This window comes from Eptesicus fuscus, chromosome 9, assembly GCF_027574615.1.
Source record: "Eptesicus fuscus isolate TK198812 chromosome 9, DD_ASM_mEF_20220401, whole genome shotgun sequence".
In the NCBI taxonomy this organism is placed as follows: domain Eukaryota; kingdom Metazoa; phylum Chordata; class Mammalia; order Chiroptera; family Vespertilionidae; genus Eptesicus; species Eptesicus fuscus.
Window position 1 is genome coordinate 17927893 of NC_072481.1, and position 17767 is coordinate 17945659.

General features: G+C 40.7%; 1 protein-coding gene and 1 long non-coding RNA gene across 6 annotated transcripts in view; one reads left to right on the forward strand and one right to left on the reverse strand.

The window, feature by feature from the left end:
• Nucleotides 1–17767, forward strand: part of EPB41 (erythrocyte membrane protein band 4.1) — a 136936-nt gene that overhangs the window by 115164 nt on the left and 4005 nt on the right. For 3 of the 5 annotated variants that reach the window (XM_054720933.1, XM_028155144.2, XM_054720934.1), the window contains 4 exons: nt 10523–10972; nt 12189–12317; nt 16150–16251; nt 17394–17474. In XM_054720933.1, coding sequence (XP_054576908.1) covers nt 10523–10972; nt 12189–12317; nt 16150–16251; nt 17394–17474 — 762 coding nt within the window. The remainder of the gene's footprint in view (nt 1–10522; nt 10973–12188; nt 12318–16149; nt 16252–17393; nt 17475–17767) is intronic. The other 2 variants (XM_054720935.1, XM_054720936.1) reach the window with 1 other exon arrangement.
• LOC129150234 (uncharacterized) lies at nt 3181–15594 on the reverse strand. The gene is made up of 3 exons (XR_008556961.1): nt 15537–15594; nt 13730–13881; nt 3181–3253 (listed from the first exon to the last, which is right to left on the reverse strand). It is a non-coding gene; the product is annotated as an uncharacterized LOC129150234 (long non-coding RNA).

Sequence of the window (17767 nt, forward strand, 5' to 3'; positions counted from 1 at the left end):
CACAGCTGTCTAAGTCACTTAGTCCCCAAATGAAAATGTGGTGGAAGTTACAGTGACTTAAGGAGAAGGTTGGAATTTGTGATGCCCTAATGCTTTATAAAAAAGTAAGCATTTAAAATGGTTCTCTAAGATCGGGAAGCCACTAATGAATTGATTTATTAATACGGGACTCCTTTTATCTTGCCTTAAATCCCCCAGGTTGAGTCACACAGAATCTCCCAGAAACTGAAATTGGATCTCTTTCAGTCAGTAGGAACCAGAAGTTGAGAATGAGAGATGAGGCCTTGCCTGTTTTTGAGACAGAAGGTCTCAAGGCTTTTGATTGGCCCCCGTGGAGATAATCTGGTTGCAGTATTAAAATCATTCAATAAAAAGAATTGAATTTTTTAGAAGAAAATAGTAGTTTCCTTTTTATTGGGGCTATTTAGATAGATCAATAGTTTACATTCCTGTTAATTAAACCAAGCCTCAATCACAAGATCAGAAGAAAATTAGGTTGGTATCCAAAAGCAAACAAGCCAAAAACACTATCATCAAAACAAATGACATTTTGTAACTCTAATATAATTATTTCTTCTTCATCAAAGAAAGTATTGTGGTATTCTGTACCTGAGTCCCTAAGTGTATGGATGTAAATGTGAAACTCTTATTGTTGGAATATAGGGTTTGAGACTGTTAAAGATGGTGTTGGTTAGGTGAGGTAGCCGTTTAGTGAAAGAATTTGTGTTTTGGTCTGGTGGGACTATGCAAGTTCTTTCTGCAATTATCATTTGTTTCTTCTCAGTTTAGTCAATTAGATAAAATAAAATGTTACTTTAGCATGTTAATAGCTCTCCCTTAAAGTTTGTCTTGTATAATTTCAACAAGAAAGCCCATATTTATTAATTTATTTATAATGTCTGTTTGAACATGCATATATAAGAAGATAAAATTTTCACAGATATTGTAAAGATAGAGCTTTGACAACATTGAATAGAATATGAGGGAAAGCTTTTTTTGGAAATGTAAACAGGTAGTGATTCCAAGGCCCTCATTAGAAGTTAGCTTTATAACGGACATGACTGTGTTTTCTTCTGTCTCTCAAAATTTTCTCTCAGCTGTCTAATTCTGCTTGTTTTGGACTCAATAACATTGCTGACTGGTTTATTTCTGTGCTTATCCTATATAATAAAAGCCTAATATGCAAATTGTCCCCTTAGGCGGTCGGTTGTTCGACCAGGAGACTGGGAGTTCAACCGCTCGCTATGACATGCGCTGACCACCAGGGGGCAGCACGGAACATGGTGGGCGTCGGCGACGTGCTGTGTGACCTCTTGCCAGCTACTTGGGAACAGAGGTGCGGTGAGAATGCGGGGTGTCCATCGAGCTCGCTCTCACTCCCCCTGCTACCCTCCCCTGGGACGCCAGGGCTCACACACAGGGGAAGCACCCGCACGGCCTCTTTCGGGTGAGCCGGGCCCACAGGAGTCGGTCTGCGAGGCGGGCAGGGGGAGAGCCCGCTACCCGCCCTGCTTCTATGCAACGCCGCTGGGTGGCCCAGAGGCCCACGCTGCACCCTGGCCTGCGGCGTCTGGCTGCGCTCACCACATCTCCGAGTGGGTACTCGGGCACCGTGACTCAGGCAGAGGGGGATGTGCAGGACCCCGGGGGCCCAGGTGCTGCCCAGGGCCCAGAGGTTAGCTGGGACCTGCCCTTCCACACCAGACGCTCGCGCTTCGATCGCCAGCCAGGCCTAGGGACCATACTCGTGCATGAATTTCATGCACCGGGTTTCTAGTAACATTATAATACTGGAGAATGCACAGAAACATAACAAGACGCTGTAATTAAGCATAGAGACCAGCTCTGATAAAAGTTTGTCTTTTCCCCAACGTTCCACCATTGCCACAACCACCACTTGGCCCTGAGTTTATTATGTAAAGACTAGAGGCCCAGTGCATGATTGAATCATGCACCTGTAGGGTCCCCTACACACTTTCGCTTTCGATCGTGTGGGAGCTGGGTGCCTGTCCGCTGGTGCACCAGGCCTTTCGGAAGCCTCCGGCGCAGAGGGGGCTTCTGAAAGGCCTGGTGCCGGAGCAGACAGGCACCCAGCTCCCCCGCTTTTGATGGTCCACGGTGGGACGTAAGCTCGCTGCCCCAGAGGCCCCTTCTGTGCCGCAGCACAGCCATGGCGCAGGCGCTGGCCCAATCGGCTACCCCGGCCACCCCGAGTCCTGCCCCCTGCGCCTCCCGCTGGCCCAATCGTGGGCGTAGCGGAGTGATGGTAATTTACATATTACCATTTTATTAGGTAGGATATTTAACTGCCATTTGTACATATTGTCGGTATCCTCATTTAACTAAATCTATCCTGGAGATTGGATTACTGCTTTCTCTCTGATTTACCCCCAAATCTCCTAATAGGTTTCTCTTTTGAAATGACAATGAAACATTGTCTATTGAATTTGGTCAATTCATTCTGATGTCTCATACCTGATTTTAATAAAACAAGATGTCAGCAAGATAGATAGATAGATAGATAGATAGATAGATAGATAGACCATTCTGATGTGAAGAATGATAGTGTTGATCTATAATATCACTAATCTAGAGTTATTGTTCAGATCAAGTTTGGGGATCTTTAAGATTTTTATATTCATCGTTGCTATCATGACTTTGCCAAGAGAGTAATAATTTTCTTTTAGTGTCTTCACTGCTGCAAAAGCAGGTATCTAATAAGAACATTTATTTAGGGATTAAATCACAGTTACAGCCATATTTTTATTCACATTCCTGAGAATATCCCTGCCATCTCTAAATCAGAAACATTAAGCAAAACATAAATTGTTTACCAGACTCTTCAGGTTTTATAGATCACATCATTATGAAACCAGATACAAAAGTTTGCATAAGGAAAGAATGTAATAACATTTTTTAAAATAAGTCATGCATATTTATTTTAGGAAGGTTAGAAAAAAACAACACAAAGAAAGAAATGAAATTATTTGCAGTCCTGCCACTAGTGGTATTTTAGTATAACATACCTTAAGGTCTTTTTCATGTGTATAATTACACACATAAGAAAATATTTTCAAATGGATAAGAAATGAAACATCACATTATCGAGAGGAGGGTTTGGTCTTTGAAGTTAGCATTTTTGCCTTCTTTCCTTATTCCAGCATCTAATCATGTCCTAGATGAAAGCACTTCCTCGAAATCACATGGCGGTGTTGGCAGTGATACTACTGTTGTTCGCTTCATTCTTATCTGCCTACCCAGGATCTTAATATATAGAAACATAAAAATGAGGCAACGCCAGGCTCTTGTCTTTCTTTTAACAGAGAAAGGGTTTGTTTTTGTATTGTTCCCCAAAGGTAAAGTTGATCTTCACTAAACAGGGACAAGTGATCACATGTGTGGGGCAGAAATCACTTCATAGGCCTTCCAGAAAAAAACATATGGCTCTTGCTTATGTAGCAAAATTTAGAAAGGTTTTCAGGATGTATTCTCATTGTGACGCTAATAGGATAAGATCGTTTTGTAAGCACAACTGCAGTTGTACTAATAGTCTCTTCAACTATATAAAGCCTTTACTTCAAGGAAGGCTTTATATATTCTGTGTGGTTTTCTTTTTTCTTTTTTTTTTCTTTTTTACTGGAAAAGAAACACACACACAAAACTCTGGATTGCATTTAATGAAATGGCTGTAAAACAACCATATCCTGCTCTTACTGATATTTAGAATATCTAATAAGGCAAGGGAGAGGTAATTTATAACTCCCCAAAGTACACACATACATGGAGTTTGATAATCCTGAGATATATCTCTTTGAATAAATAGTTTTCAAGAGAAATCTATAAAAAAAAATCCCCTGTCCCCCCACCAAAGAAAGTATTGAATTATCATACATAGTGGAAACCCTTGACTTTTTAAGTAAAATTAAGAATTTTCCATCAATAGTGTTCCTACTCAATTAAATACTTGTCTAACATTCTTCCTCCTCATGTTTTTGAAACCAACTAGATAGCCTTGTAGTACTTTATACAAGCACCTGGTCTTTCTATTTTAGCATCTTTCTTCTTGTAGATGCCCCATCAGTCCAGATAAACAACATCTGAATTAACACCTTTGAATCATATTAAGTCTCAATTTTGTCTGTTATTGTGGATGATTCAGATGCAGTCATATATTTATTCATGTCCCTGAGAAGTTCCCTTCAAAGTTTCCAGACCACTTTGGTATTTGCAATTGTTCAGAGTTTTATATAACCCTTGCTGATGGTCATAGCCAAAAGCACATTGTCAGTTAAAATTTCCTGATGTTATATTCCAAATTTTGAGTGTTTTATGTCATAGAGGTTTTATATATTTTTTTGCCTCAATCTTTTCTTCTGGCTTTTCAGCCTTCTCCATTGATTGATTGATCTTTCTATCTATCTATATATTTATTTATTTAAATTTAATTTGTTTTATTTTTTTCCTTTACCATTTATCCTCTCTATGCTCTCTTCCACCTCTAGCTCCCGCAACCCCACAATCACCACACTGTTGTCCATGTCCACGAGTCCTCTCTCTCTCTTTTCTTTTTTGCTCAATTTTTTTTTTTTGCCTGTCTATTCTAAGTAGAATGTTGAATGTAACTAATGAAAAATGCATGTTTAGGGAAAAAAGGAAACATATATAGTACTTTCAACAATAAAGATTTAAAAATAAGATATTTAGGTTTTTTATCTTTGATTTTACTTGTTTTCAGTTGTCTGTGTATTTGCTTACTGTGCTGTTTTAGTGGTTATAGGACAAAGTGCACTTGTGAAGCAAATGTGGGGCCAACAGAAGGTGATTTTCCAGTTGCATGTGACATGCAGCATTTGAAGGGACTGTACATCTTAGAACAATCACAGTTTCCTCCAAACCAGATTTCATTTCTATTATTGTTTTTTTTACATGCCAAACCCCAAAGTGCATTGGGCTTGAATCTCTGAATGATGTGGACCCATTAGAAGACTGTTTTGATGGTTACAAATTGTAGTGGCTGAAAACATTCTTAAGCTGATTATCTTTTTAAAAAATGAAAGTTTTAGCCCTGGCTGGTTTTGCTCAGTGGATAGAGCGTTGGCCTTCAGACTGAAGGGTCCCAGGTTCGATTCCAACCAAAGGCACATGCCCAGGTTGCGAGCTCAATCCCCAGTAGGGGGTGTGCAAGAGGCAGCCAGTCAATGATTCTCTCCCATCATTAATGTTTCTATCTCTCGCTCCCTCTCCCTTCCTCTCTGAAATCAATAAAAAGTATATTTTAAAAAAATGAAAGTTCTCCAAAGAAAAAACGGGAACAAATAATTATGATCGAAATGTGTGTGGTTCCTTGGAAATGCTGCACTTTTTGTATTTTCTATCATTGTGGTGCAGTTTGAACGAATGTGTACATCGGAGGTCTTCGTGTTTGCATCTTAAAATTAGGTAATGACCTCATCTTTTAAGCTTGAATTCATTTTTTAAAAATAGGTTTTTATTGATTTTTTTAGAGAGAGGAAGGGAGAAGGGTAGATAGAAACATCAATGAGAGAATATCAATCGGCTGCCCCCTGCACATCCCATACTGGGGATTGAGCCCAAAACCCAGCATGTACCCTCACTGGGAACCGAACCAATAACCTCATGGTTTATGGGTCAGTGCTCAACCACTGAGCCACAACAGCCAGACTCATTTTTAATTTTAACTTTATACAATGTGTAGAGAGTTCCCTGTTCTCTCCATTTAGAAGTATAAGCAATATAAATCTTTAATTTTGTAAGTAAATTTTATCATTATGATGTAACTCTATCCTACCCTTAAAACATTTAATATAAACCCTTTATGTGCAAAAAAAAAAAAAAAGAAAAGAATAGTGTTGGCCACTAAAATCAGACTCTGATAAGCAGACTTTGGCTAACCTTTGCATTTCTCAAAAGTGTAGTCAGGTTTGATGGATTTATCCTTTGGTCCTACTTAAAATGCTGTCTGGTGCCATGAGAAGAAATGGACTTTAGAAGCAGAGACTGATTTGAGTTTAAATCCTAGCTCCATCACTTACTAGTTCTAAGTTGCTTAACCTCTCCATCTCTTCACCTATAAAATAGAGATAGTGACTTACCTCATAGTGAGCTGAAAAATTAAATGAGGAAACATGTTTAAGTGACTAGCACAGTACCTGGCACATGGTGAACATGTAATAATGTTAGCTTTCCTCTTATTTTACTGATGTAGGAGATAAAATGCTAGACTAGACAATAGGTCATATTTTATGTTCTTTCTAAACATACCTTTTCAGTTTTTGCATAGCACAAGGCGAACCAGAAGTCTCAAGTATGGATATTGTATACTTTCAACAAGTTTTTACTTAACATATATTAGGTGCTAAAGACTGTACCAGAGAGTACATAGTAACATAGTAAGTGCTTATCCCTCCAAGGAGCTCATAGTCTGATAGAAAAGACTAATGACTAAATCATTGATGACAGAGTACAATGGGATCAAAAGAGGAATGGTATCTACACATACTCTAGGCAGCCGGGGGAAACGTTCAGGAGAACTGACCCTTGAGCTGAGCATGGACTTCCAGGCAGATGGAGCGATATGGACAGTATTTACACATGCACAGAGGCCAAAGAAAGCATGCTCTGTTCTAGAAACTGCAGATAATTTTGAATTAATGGAGAGAAGGATGTGTGTGGAGGTGTAGCAGGGTGAAGCTCGAGAGAGAGGTAGGAGTCATATTTTCAAGTATTTTCTGTCTTACTGAAGGGTCTGGACTTTAACCAGAAGGCAATGAAGAACCACTGAAGGGTTTTAAACCGAAAAATGGAATTTTCAATGTTTCTTTTTTAGAAATAACACTTTAGCGGAAGAATAGAGTGTGTATTTAAGGAAGGTTTGAGATAAGAAAGAAGGTAAGAAGAAAACTGTTTGATGTACGAGTAGTAAGCCAGGTGAGGCATTATAAGAGCCTGAATGAAGATAGTAAGTGTGGGCATCGAAACAAGCAGGTAGGTGAGGGAGATATTAAAGTGGAAGAGAAATGACTTGCTGACATAATCTATGTGGTGGTGAGTGTAAGAAAGGCATTGAAGATGGTTCTCAGGGTTCTGGCATGGAGGACTGGGTGAATGATGGCGCTATCTACCAGCATAATAGAAATGATGGAGGAGGTTGGGGTGACAGGTCCAGATGGCAGCAGAGATGAGTTTAATTTGGGGCATATTGCATTCCATATGCCGGGGAGGATGTCCAGTAAGTCGTTGGCTGTGTTGTCCAAGAGATCTGGACAACCGAGCCAACTGGAGAGGTGGATTTGACCTTATGTGAAAATGCTGTAAGTGGCAATTTAGCTCAACTGCTATCAGTTTTCCTTTACTTCCAATGACTAACACATATTAGGTGATCAGTAAATATTTGTTGAATTGATATTACTGTGGCTACAGCTTTTACCCTTGGTCTCCCCTGTCTATATTTTGAAAAAAATGATTGATCTATCTAATTTTATTTAGCAGTAGGCAACATTGGGCCAGGTGGTGCTGGCCTACACAATGTTTAATTCACAAATGGCTTCTTGATGACAGACCACCCCTTATCACTTGAGTAGACTGATATAAAATTGTCTCTTACTTGACTGATTATCTTAGATATTTTCCTGGTTATTAATTAGCCTTCTCAGTTGTAAATGTGTGTGTGTGTGTGTGTGTGTATGTGTGTGTGTGTGTATACATATATATATATTTATATATATGTGTGTGTGTGTATATATATATACATATATATATGTATATATATACATATACACACATACATATATGCATATATATATATACACATATATATATATGCACAGAGGCCAAAGAAAGCTACACCTCCACACACATCCTTCTCTCCATTAATTCAAATATATATGCATATATACACACACACACATATATATATATGCATATATACACACACACACATATATATATATGCACATACACACACACACACACACATATATGCATATATATATGGAAAAGCCATGAAGTTCCTCTCCATGTGAATAGGTTTGGATGTGCCATTCACAGAGCTAACATGTAGCAATTTGAGAAAGCCTATTGGTTTATTATCAGCTAATCTATTTTTTTATTTCTCTATATAAGCTTGTGTAACCCAAAAGAAATGATAAGATAAGTGCCTTAGAAAATACAATCTATAATAATAAAAGTGTAATATGCTAATTAGACTGGACATCCTTCCAGACAAAGCCGCAGCAGGCGGGGGCCAAGGCAGAGGCGGCAGAGACTCCTGGCCATGGCGGCGGTGGGTGGGGGCCGGGGCCAAGGCCCTTGCATGAATTTCGTGCATCAGACCTCTAGTCTATAGATATAAAAGCCTAAGCGACCTGCCGACTGGCCAGTAACTATGATGCGCACTGACCACCAGGGGGAAGATGCTCAGCGCAGGAGCGGAAACCACAGGCATGGAAACATGGAACAGACTGATGAATCTCAGAGGGAAGGGGGTAGTGGGGAGGGTGGGAAGAGATTAACCAAAGATCTTATATGCATACTAGAGGCCCGGTGCATGGATTTGTGCATTAGTGGGGTCCCTCAGCCTGGCCTGCAGGGATCGGGCCAAAACCGGCTCTCTGGCATCCCTCGAGGGGTCCCAGATTGCAAGAATGCAGGCCAGGCCGAGGGACCCCACCCATGCACAAATGCACCAGTCCTCTAGTATGTTTATAATATTACAAATTCATTCTAGTGTCCCCAAGCCCTAGCATATTATAAGTGCTCTGATAATGTTGATTGAATTAAGTGAATCTATATGATACTTTAGATTTTACAAAGTGCTTTCATTTAGATTATTGTATTTGATCCTCAGAACCCTATAAGTCAAATTGAGAATTATCCTCATTTTGAGAATGATGAAATCATATACCCTTAGCAAGATATTTTATGTATCTCTGTTATATCTGCCGACAGGGATAATTTCCATGGTCATTTCTCAATTCCATTTTTTAATGTCCTTAGTCAATTTATAATGTCAGTGAAAGATCTGCCTACTCGAAATTGTGATGCTCCTGTTTCAAGATGGCTTAGAAGAGCCCTGGCTGGTTTGGCTCAGTGGATAGAGCGTCGGCCTGCAGACTGAAGGGTCCTGGGTTCGATTCTGGTCAAGGGCACATGCCCAGGTTGCGGGCTTAATCCCCAGGAGGGGGCATGCAGGAGGCAGCCGATCAATGATTCTCATCATTGATGTTTCTATCTTTTTCTCCCTCTCCCTCTCTGAAATCAATAAAATAAAAAAAAGATGGCTTAGAAGAAAACTGGCCTCAAGTTCTTGGTACACTGCCTCTTTTCTTGCCTTAACAGAGTGCTGGTTTATGTTCATTACAATATCACAATGTAGGCTTGTTTACAAGTAAAGGAGCAGCAGTGATGTGGGTACTAAAATGTGTAAGCTGGTCCAAGCATATGTCATTTAGTTCAGAAACACCTTCTTAAGAGAGCCTGTCTGTGATTCAGTTCCTATGTGGTATGTAATATGGTAAATTGCCCTTACTAGATTTTCAGGCCCAAATGGCATATTTACAGCTTTCTGTTGAGTACTTGAATATGTTACTTCCCATGACATTTGGCTTCTGCTAGATTGTTCGTTTTTCAGATGACTCGTTCTTTTCTTACTAGTGTGAACTCCTCTTCCACCTTCAGCGCCTTTCTTTAAACTTTAGGAATAGGTCTATCTACTGTGGCATTTTCTTCTCATCCACATTCTCTTGAAAGTACTTATTTTAGATCTGTTTTCCTGTGATGTGAGGTGTTTAGCCTCAGAGGGAACTCTGTGTTTCCAGGATTCATTTCCCTTAGGGGTTGCAGATGTTAGTCATTCATCTGTGAAGAAATGACCTCAGCTGCAGGGTCACTTTTATTTTGTTTACAAAGAAATGTTTCACTACTTTTGATATTACATTGAATTCATGGCAATAATTGGATTAAGCCTGTGCCAGATGAACTCAACTTTTATATCACTGCCAACGAAAGTCTAGATTTCAGCTTCTGCATTAGATGCTAGTATGATGATACATATGGCTTGGAGATATGAAACATTTTTCAACTTGATCAGGCTCCTCAAGTTGAAACATAAAGAATATGTTTTGATTGACTCTTAAGTTGCATTGTTCCCTGTGTCTAGTAATGAGTTGGGTGTTTAGGAATAGCAAAGTAACTCATTTAAGTATGAGAGTATGTTATACAGGAAAGACCAAAATAATACAAAGTGCTTGGTACAGGGCAAGGGACATCGAAATTACTTCTCAGATTAACAGAGTTCTAGAAACATAACCAAAATATGGCTGGAACTGCTTAAGCTGCTTAATTCTTCCTTTGACTACCTCACGAGCTAAGATTATTAGTTTATATTAGTATTAATATTAATATTTTTGAGGCCTCTTAAAAATCATTGTTGATTCTCAGCGTTTACTATATTCCCCATTTATTCCTAATCTTCTTGCTTTTGTATGTGTTCATTCATTTGTAGAATATAAATGGCATTCGCACAGAGGAGGCGGCTGCCGTGACAAAGGGGCCATCTACCAACCCTGACTCTGAATGGGAGGGCCCCAAGCATTCAGTAATTCCTAGTAAGAGCCAAATGACCACCCCCGCGGAGTCTCCACAAAGCTTTGACTTTGGCTCCCTCTCCATAAGCAGCAAGGAAACAGAAGAGAAGGAGCAGGGGGCTGCTGGCCATCTTGATATTAAGGAAATGCCAAGAGGCCCAAGTGGGGAATGTATAGCAGTGGAGGAACAGGCCAGTGCCTTAAAGCTCTCAGTATCACCAGCTTCCTCTCAGCTGCAACTTGGTGAAACAGAGGCAGAGAGTAGTGAAGAACATGTTACACCAGGAGAGCCACTTGGAAAGCAAAATGGATCATTTCCTGACTCTTGTGTGGGTAACCAGTTCCCCACCCTCATTCGAAGTTTCCAGGTAGTAACTGATTTAATGATGCAGGTCTAATGACTCACTTTGGGAGAGGGCCAGAATCTGTTCTGTAGAGGAGGTGGACGTGGTGGTGGTGGTGGTGGTGGTGGTGGTGGTGATGGTGATGGTGATGAGGGTAGTAGTCTGTCTGCTTTTCTCAAAATCACAGAATAAAATTGAAGCCCTTGATGACTATAAAGAAATTTAGTCAGAGGAATTAACTCCATGAAATGCTTTAACAAGACTCTTGAGGGTAAACTCTAGCTGTTTGCCTTTATGAAGCTGGTATGTGTTTCTCTTTTCCTTACTCAACTGTGGGCAATGTAAAGAGATGAATTTCTGAGACTTATATGATGAGGAACCAACAGTGTTCTGAGACCATGCTAAAAAAATTCAAATGCTCCTAATTAGAAGGGATAACTGATTTTATTATGAGATTTCAGGCTCCCAAAATTCATTTATGTATTGTAGCCACACTGTACAGCCCACCACTCCCACTGACCCCACTCACGGGGGCTTCCATGATCATAGGCACTAATCTCCTATGCTAAGGTGGGTGGCCACATAACTGAGTCACAATCAAATGGTAGTTGTAGGGTGATTTATAGTCTTGGGGCAGGTGAACTGATGGACAAGAAGCCTTTGATATTCCACTAATGTTCATTCTTCTGAAATTCTGACATTAATCACCAGGTGGTGGTACAAGTGATTATTTTCTTTCCGGTTTTCCAAATATTGTTTCTTCTCAATCACTTCAAAGTGAATGTCTGACATTGATTTGAAAGAAGTTAATGAATTCCAGGGTAATGCATTGCACTGCCACTGCTATTTCATGTACCACTTGAACTTAGTGGAAGAAATGTGGCTGATTTTTTTAATGGTAGGGTTACAAGGACAACAAAAGTGACTGCTATTTGGCAAATAGTTTTATTGTCAAATTCTGAAGGTCAGTCTGAAGTGTTTTATATCACCAGCCATAATTGCCTGATCTTATAGCTTTCCATTAAGCATATGAAAGTGATTGCAGTAATGCAGTTCTTTAATATCCCTCATGATTTGACACCTTGTCAGAGCTACTTTGGAGCAGTGTCCAAGTCTTGGGCAGAGATTGAGCTAGCCTTTTGCTTGATTAGAGCTATCACTTTGATCAGATCAATGTCAGAAGATTAATTCTCCACAGCCTTCAGAAGATTCCGGTAACTGTGTCTTTACTGCTTCACAGCCTCCCCTGGTGAAGACTCAGACCGTCACCATCTCGGACACGGCCAATGCTGTGAAAAGTGAGATCCCAACCAAAGACGTCCCTATTGTCCACACTGAGACCAAGACCATCACCTACGAGGCTGCTCAGGTAGGACATGGTTTATGTCTCAGATCAAAAGCTGGAGTAAGCGCGATAAATAACCTTTGTTCTAATTGTTTACTCCAGTTAACACTAGGCTTTTCTGGGGCCGTTCTTTTTAGAAGAGATCACTGATCTAAGAATGAACCGACATACTTTATAAAATCAAAATTGTCTTGGATCTGATTGCTTATATCCACCCTATTCATTTAGGAAAGGCAGTCTAGTGTAATGGTTAAGAACATGAGCTTTGGGTCAAACAAACCTGAGTTCAGGTCCTGGCTTCTCCACCTATTAACTTAAGCAAATAACAGAATATCTCTGAACCTGCTGCCCCGCCCCACCCCCTCCTCCAGTCCACATGATGTTAGTGCCTGCATCTACCTCATGACTTTGTTAGGAAGATTATATAAAGCATTGTACTGCATGGAATTGACTTGAGCGCCATGCCTGAAAGCAAACATAAGTAACAGCTATAATAATTATAATCAATTAGTGCAATTAAATTAAATTTAACATCACATAAGAATTTAAGTATTTAAAATTCCATTTATGTCCTACTTTTAATAAAATTTTTCTTTTATTATTGGCAATTTGAATGAGCTAGGGTTGCTTATGTTGAATTATCTTTATTTCCTTTTTTTAATTCACAGGAGCCAACAGTAAGAAAAATGTTTCCCTCTATAAACCAAGCTGTTAATTCATTCGTTTATGTATTGCAGCCACACTGTACAGTCCACCCCTCCCATTGACCCCACTCACAGGAGCTTCCATGATCATAGGCAATAAATATTTCTCTTTTTTTAAAAAATTTTTAAATTTATTGATTTTTTGAAGAGAGAGAACAGGAAGGAGAGAGAGAGAGAGACATAAATTTGTCATTTCACTTATTTATGCATTCATTGCTTGATTCTTTTTTTATTTTATTCATTTCAGAAAGGGGGAAGGAGAGGGAGAGAGAGAAGCATCTGTGTGAGAGAAACGTTGATCGACTGCCTCCCACACACATCCCGACTGAGACTGAACCTAAAATCTGGGCATGTGCCCTGACTAGGAATCAAACCGGCAACCTTTCCCTGCCCAGGACAGTGCTCAACCAACTGAGCCACACTAGCCAGGGCTAAATATTTCTTGAGCATTTATTTATTAGGCCAAAGCAGTGTACAGGTAAACACTGGCCATGTCCTCCAGAACTCACATTCGATCAGGAGAGACAAGCAATAAAACAATAAATAAATATAGAAATTTCAGACAGTAATAAGTGCTATGAAGAAACTAAAATGAAGAGTTAGACAATCTGAGATAACATGAAAGGCTGCTACTTAGGGGCTGGAATAGTCAGGGAAACCTCTCTGAGGAGGTGACGTTTTGGCCGAGGCCTGCAGGATGACTAGCTGGATCACTTTAAACAAATCACTGACCTCTCTCAGCCGCTGCTTCCTCAGCTGTAAGATGGGAATATGCCTCCCATTGCAAGATCTGGGGAGGATTACGTGAAACGACGTCTGTAAAGTGCTTGGTGCGTTCACAGACATGGAATGTTAGAATGCGCCCCCCTTCTCTTTCTTGTGGTCTAGAGCGTGGAATTCAAGTTGGGTAAATAATGAGAGGTCACTTGAAGTTTTTTAATAGTGGTGATAAAGCGGCATAATTACAGCAATGATTTTAGAAGATGATTCCTTCCCCCTCCCTCTCTCCCTCTCTTCTTCCCTTCCTTCCTCTTTTTCTCCCTCCCTCCCTCCTTCCCGTCCTCTCTCCTTCCCTCCCTCCCTCTCCCTCTCTCTCTAAATATCAATTTAAAAAAAAAGGTTTAGCTCTCCTGGCATGCAAATTTATATTCTTATAACAATTTATAAAGCACTTTTGTTTCTGTAGTCTCTTTGACCTTCAGAACAATGCTATGATGGAGGCAGAGCACTTGCTACAGCATCACCTCTTACAAAGGGGAAAGCTAACAGTCAGAGGAGTCAGAGTAACTTGCTCAGTTATTTGAGCTGGGACCCAAACCTCAGTCTTCAATCAAGAAGTTTCTTGCTTTATGTCTTATTTCAAACGCTTATTAACTACAGAACTGTGACCAATTACTTCACCTCTCTGGACCTCAGTTTTCTTAACTATATGCAGTGAGTATAATAATAGGACCTACTTCAGATAGTGAGAAGTGTAATTGAGATGACAGTTGCATTATGTGCTTGGCACATAGTAGGAGTGCAGTAAATAATAGTTAAGTCTGAATCTAAGGTGGATAAGAGGGTCTGGGCTGAAGAAAGTATCAGCGAACTAGCCAATAATATGCCCAGTATGATGCTGCCATATGTGTGAGACTTAGGTGACATGACCATGTTCCCTCTCTTTGTCTTGTCTAAATTCCTACTTGAAAGGGAACCCAGCGAGGGACTCTTCTCCTTCCTCCACCTGATCTCCTCCCCACCCCATATCTCAATAAAATGTAGTCCTTAATAAAATGTAGTCCTACTCATGAAAGGGTTGGAGGCCTCTGCTTATAATACAGATGACTTGTATAAAGTGGCAAAGAAAGATAATGGCCTAACACATGTTTGCTTCAGGATTCTTTGTGAAAATAATTGCAGTTCTCTAAATTCCTTTCTGAGACAGTGTGCAATACCAGTACCAGGTATTTTAGATCATTATCATCTGAAAAGCATGTTGCTATAGGCAGCCTCTATCTTCCTAGTCTTGTTTGTTTCCATAATGATTGTGGGCTAATCAGCTGGTCTGAGTCTAAAGGCCCTAACTTTTCATCAAGTTGAGTTTGGCCCCTACCAACCATCCCTCTTCCTTCTTGCTAATGTAATTTCTCAGCCTGATCATAATATGTTTGTCTTTCTCATAATGTGGTGAGCTCCAGAGAAACAAGAAGTAGCCCAGCCCTTGTTCTCCATGTAGATGAACTGTATAGCTCAGCATTTTGAATACTTTTTTTTTTTAATTTAGAGAGAGAGGGAGGGAGAACAACATCGATGTGTTGTTCCACTTATTTATGCATTCACTGGTTACTTCTTTTATGTGCCCTGACCAGAGATTGAACCTGCAAACTTGGCATATTGGGACAACGCTCTAACCAACTGAGCTACCCGGCCAGGGCCTGAATACTTTTAAATCCCTCCTGTAATAAGGAGGATCCATTTCAATAATAGAGTTGTCAGAAATGTCTTTGAGATAGTGTCTATATCTCCTTACACTTTGCCTTCAGTGGACAGTTCCTACCTCATTTGTTCCCATCTCCCATCTCCATCTTCAAAGAAGATAGCCTGAGATTCCTTGGCCTTTGCCAGGCCTTCTGGAATGCTCCCCCTATGATTCAGAACCTACCCATGCCTTAGCAACCAAGAGCTTACACCTTCCTGTTTTGGGTGCTGTGTATAAGGAGCTCCAGATTTGTAGAGAGGACAACTGCCACTCACTAGTTTTGAGTTTGGGGGCAAATCATTCCCTTCTCTGAGCCTGAGTTTTCTTGCCTGGGAGTATAAACCCCGGCCCTTTGAATTGTTTCATAGGGCTGTGTGAGCAGCAGAAAAGATCGTGACAGTGCGTAGTTATTGTCACTCCTGTTGAACCTCCGGCTACACTCTGCCTCCAATTTCTGATCCACCCCTATTAGACCCAATGCTAAGGGAAACTGGGCCCCTCCAACTTTTTTAGAGGGAGCCATTTTGCCAGGGTATTTTTTAACATTTGATTTATTAAGAGATCATTGTAAAGGAATCGGGGGGTTTGATTTAGAATGGACAGCTGAAGAGCAAAACTGCATCCTACAACATTTGCCCACAAGGCTTCCTTTGAGGCACAATGATGGGTTGTGCTTCCTTCCCCTCTGTAGACTGACGAGAGCAATGGGGACCTGGACCCAGGAGTCTTGCTGACAGCTCAGACCATCACCTCTGAGACCACCAGCAGCACCACCACAACTCAGATTACCAAGGTAACAGACCAGCCCGTACCTCCTTCTGGAATCCCGTGGTGTAGCAAGCTTGCTGTCTCTGCAGGAAGGACCCTGGTCCATAAACCAGGGTTTTCTGCTCCATCCCCTTTGAGCCAAACTATGCCAAGTGTCCCGGGTGGAAAGGACCTGCTGCTTTCCCCGGGAACAAACCTAGAGAGTCCCTGAGAACAGCCCCACCTACTTAGCAGTCTCATCAAGTCACATCTGGTTGTTCCCTTTTCACATCTCTCCGATTAGTGAGACTCTTACCTGGCAGTGGAGGTAAGTTTAATAAGTCAGTTTAAGGGCAAGTTTGTTGGTTTTATAATGCAAACACAGTTTCCAAGTCAAAAAATCAGAACTCAGGGTCCAACAAAGAATTTTTATGTCATGTCCAGGATCAGGGCCATGGGAACTAGAGTTTGGATGCTGAAATATTGGAATTATTACCTAGTACAGTAGTGCTTATGGGGACAAGAGGAACAACATATCTAACATTGGAACTGCTCTCAGGAAGTCAGGGACAACCCATGTTTGCTGTAGCACTGGAAGAAAATGCATTTTCTTATAAGTAGGAAATCCAGATTTCTGACCAAGCTCTGTCATCAACACACAGATGACTGGAAGCCATTACTTAGCATACCTAGACCTTGGTTTTCTTCACCTGTCAAGTCAGGAAACCAAGCCACGCTGAGGGAATTATTTGAGGCCCTTTTGACATCAATAATATGAAAATGCTTTAAAGTGAAGAACCCAATTTCAAGTTGTATGAGACTTTTGGCCAGTCTTCTGATTTTTTTTCCCTCCTGAGAATAGTCAAATAAAATATACAGTAATGAAGAAACAAAATACATCTGTTTTGTTTACTCACTGAATTTCTGTGATATTTATGAGAAAGAAAACGGGGGAAATAAACAACTAGAGAATTCTGACTTTCTGTTTCACTTACTGAAGATTTTAGCAATCCAGGGGGGTAGAGGTGTGTTCATTTAGCAGGTTCAGCCAAGATTTGGACAAGTAGGTGAGAAGCTATTCTATCCAGTACCCAGCAGCAGATTAAAATTTAGAGTGGATCTTTCAGAATAATCTCTTGCTGTTTCTTTTACTTTCTTTCTCATATGACCTCCTCCCTTTGGTTTCAGACTGTCAAAGGTGGGATATCAGAGACCCGGATTGAAAAGAGAATTGTGATCACAGGAGATGCTGATATTGACCATGATCAGGTGGGAATGCTGAGGAGACGCTGGGCATGGGAGGGGTCCTGGGCAGGAAGACTGATGGATGCAAAAGACACTTCTGCCAGCTTCACCTCCGAAGAGCCCCCTCCGCTACTGTCGCTCTCACGCAAGAAGAAAGACAGAGGGACTCGGATCACAGAGGCCTGCGGGTGGGGGCCGTAGACTGGGGAGGCAAGGAAGTGTAATAGGAAGAAATGGACTTTAGACTCCAAACAGCTGAGTTTAAATCCTAGCTCTCAACTCCCTAGGCTTCTGCCTCCTCATGTATAAGATGGGCA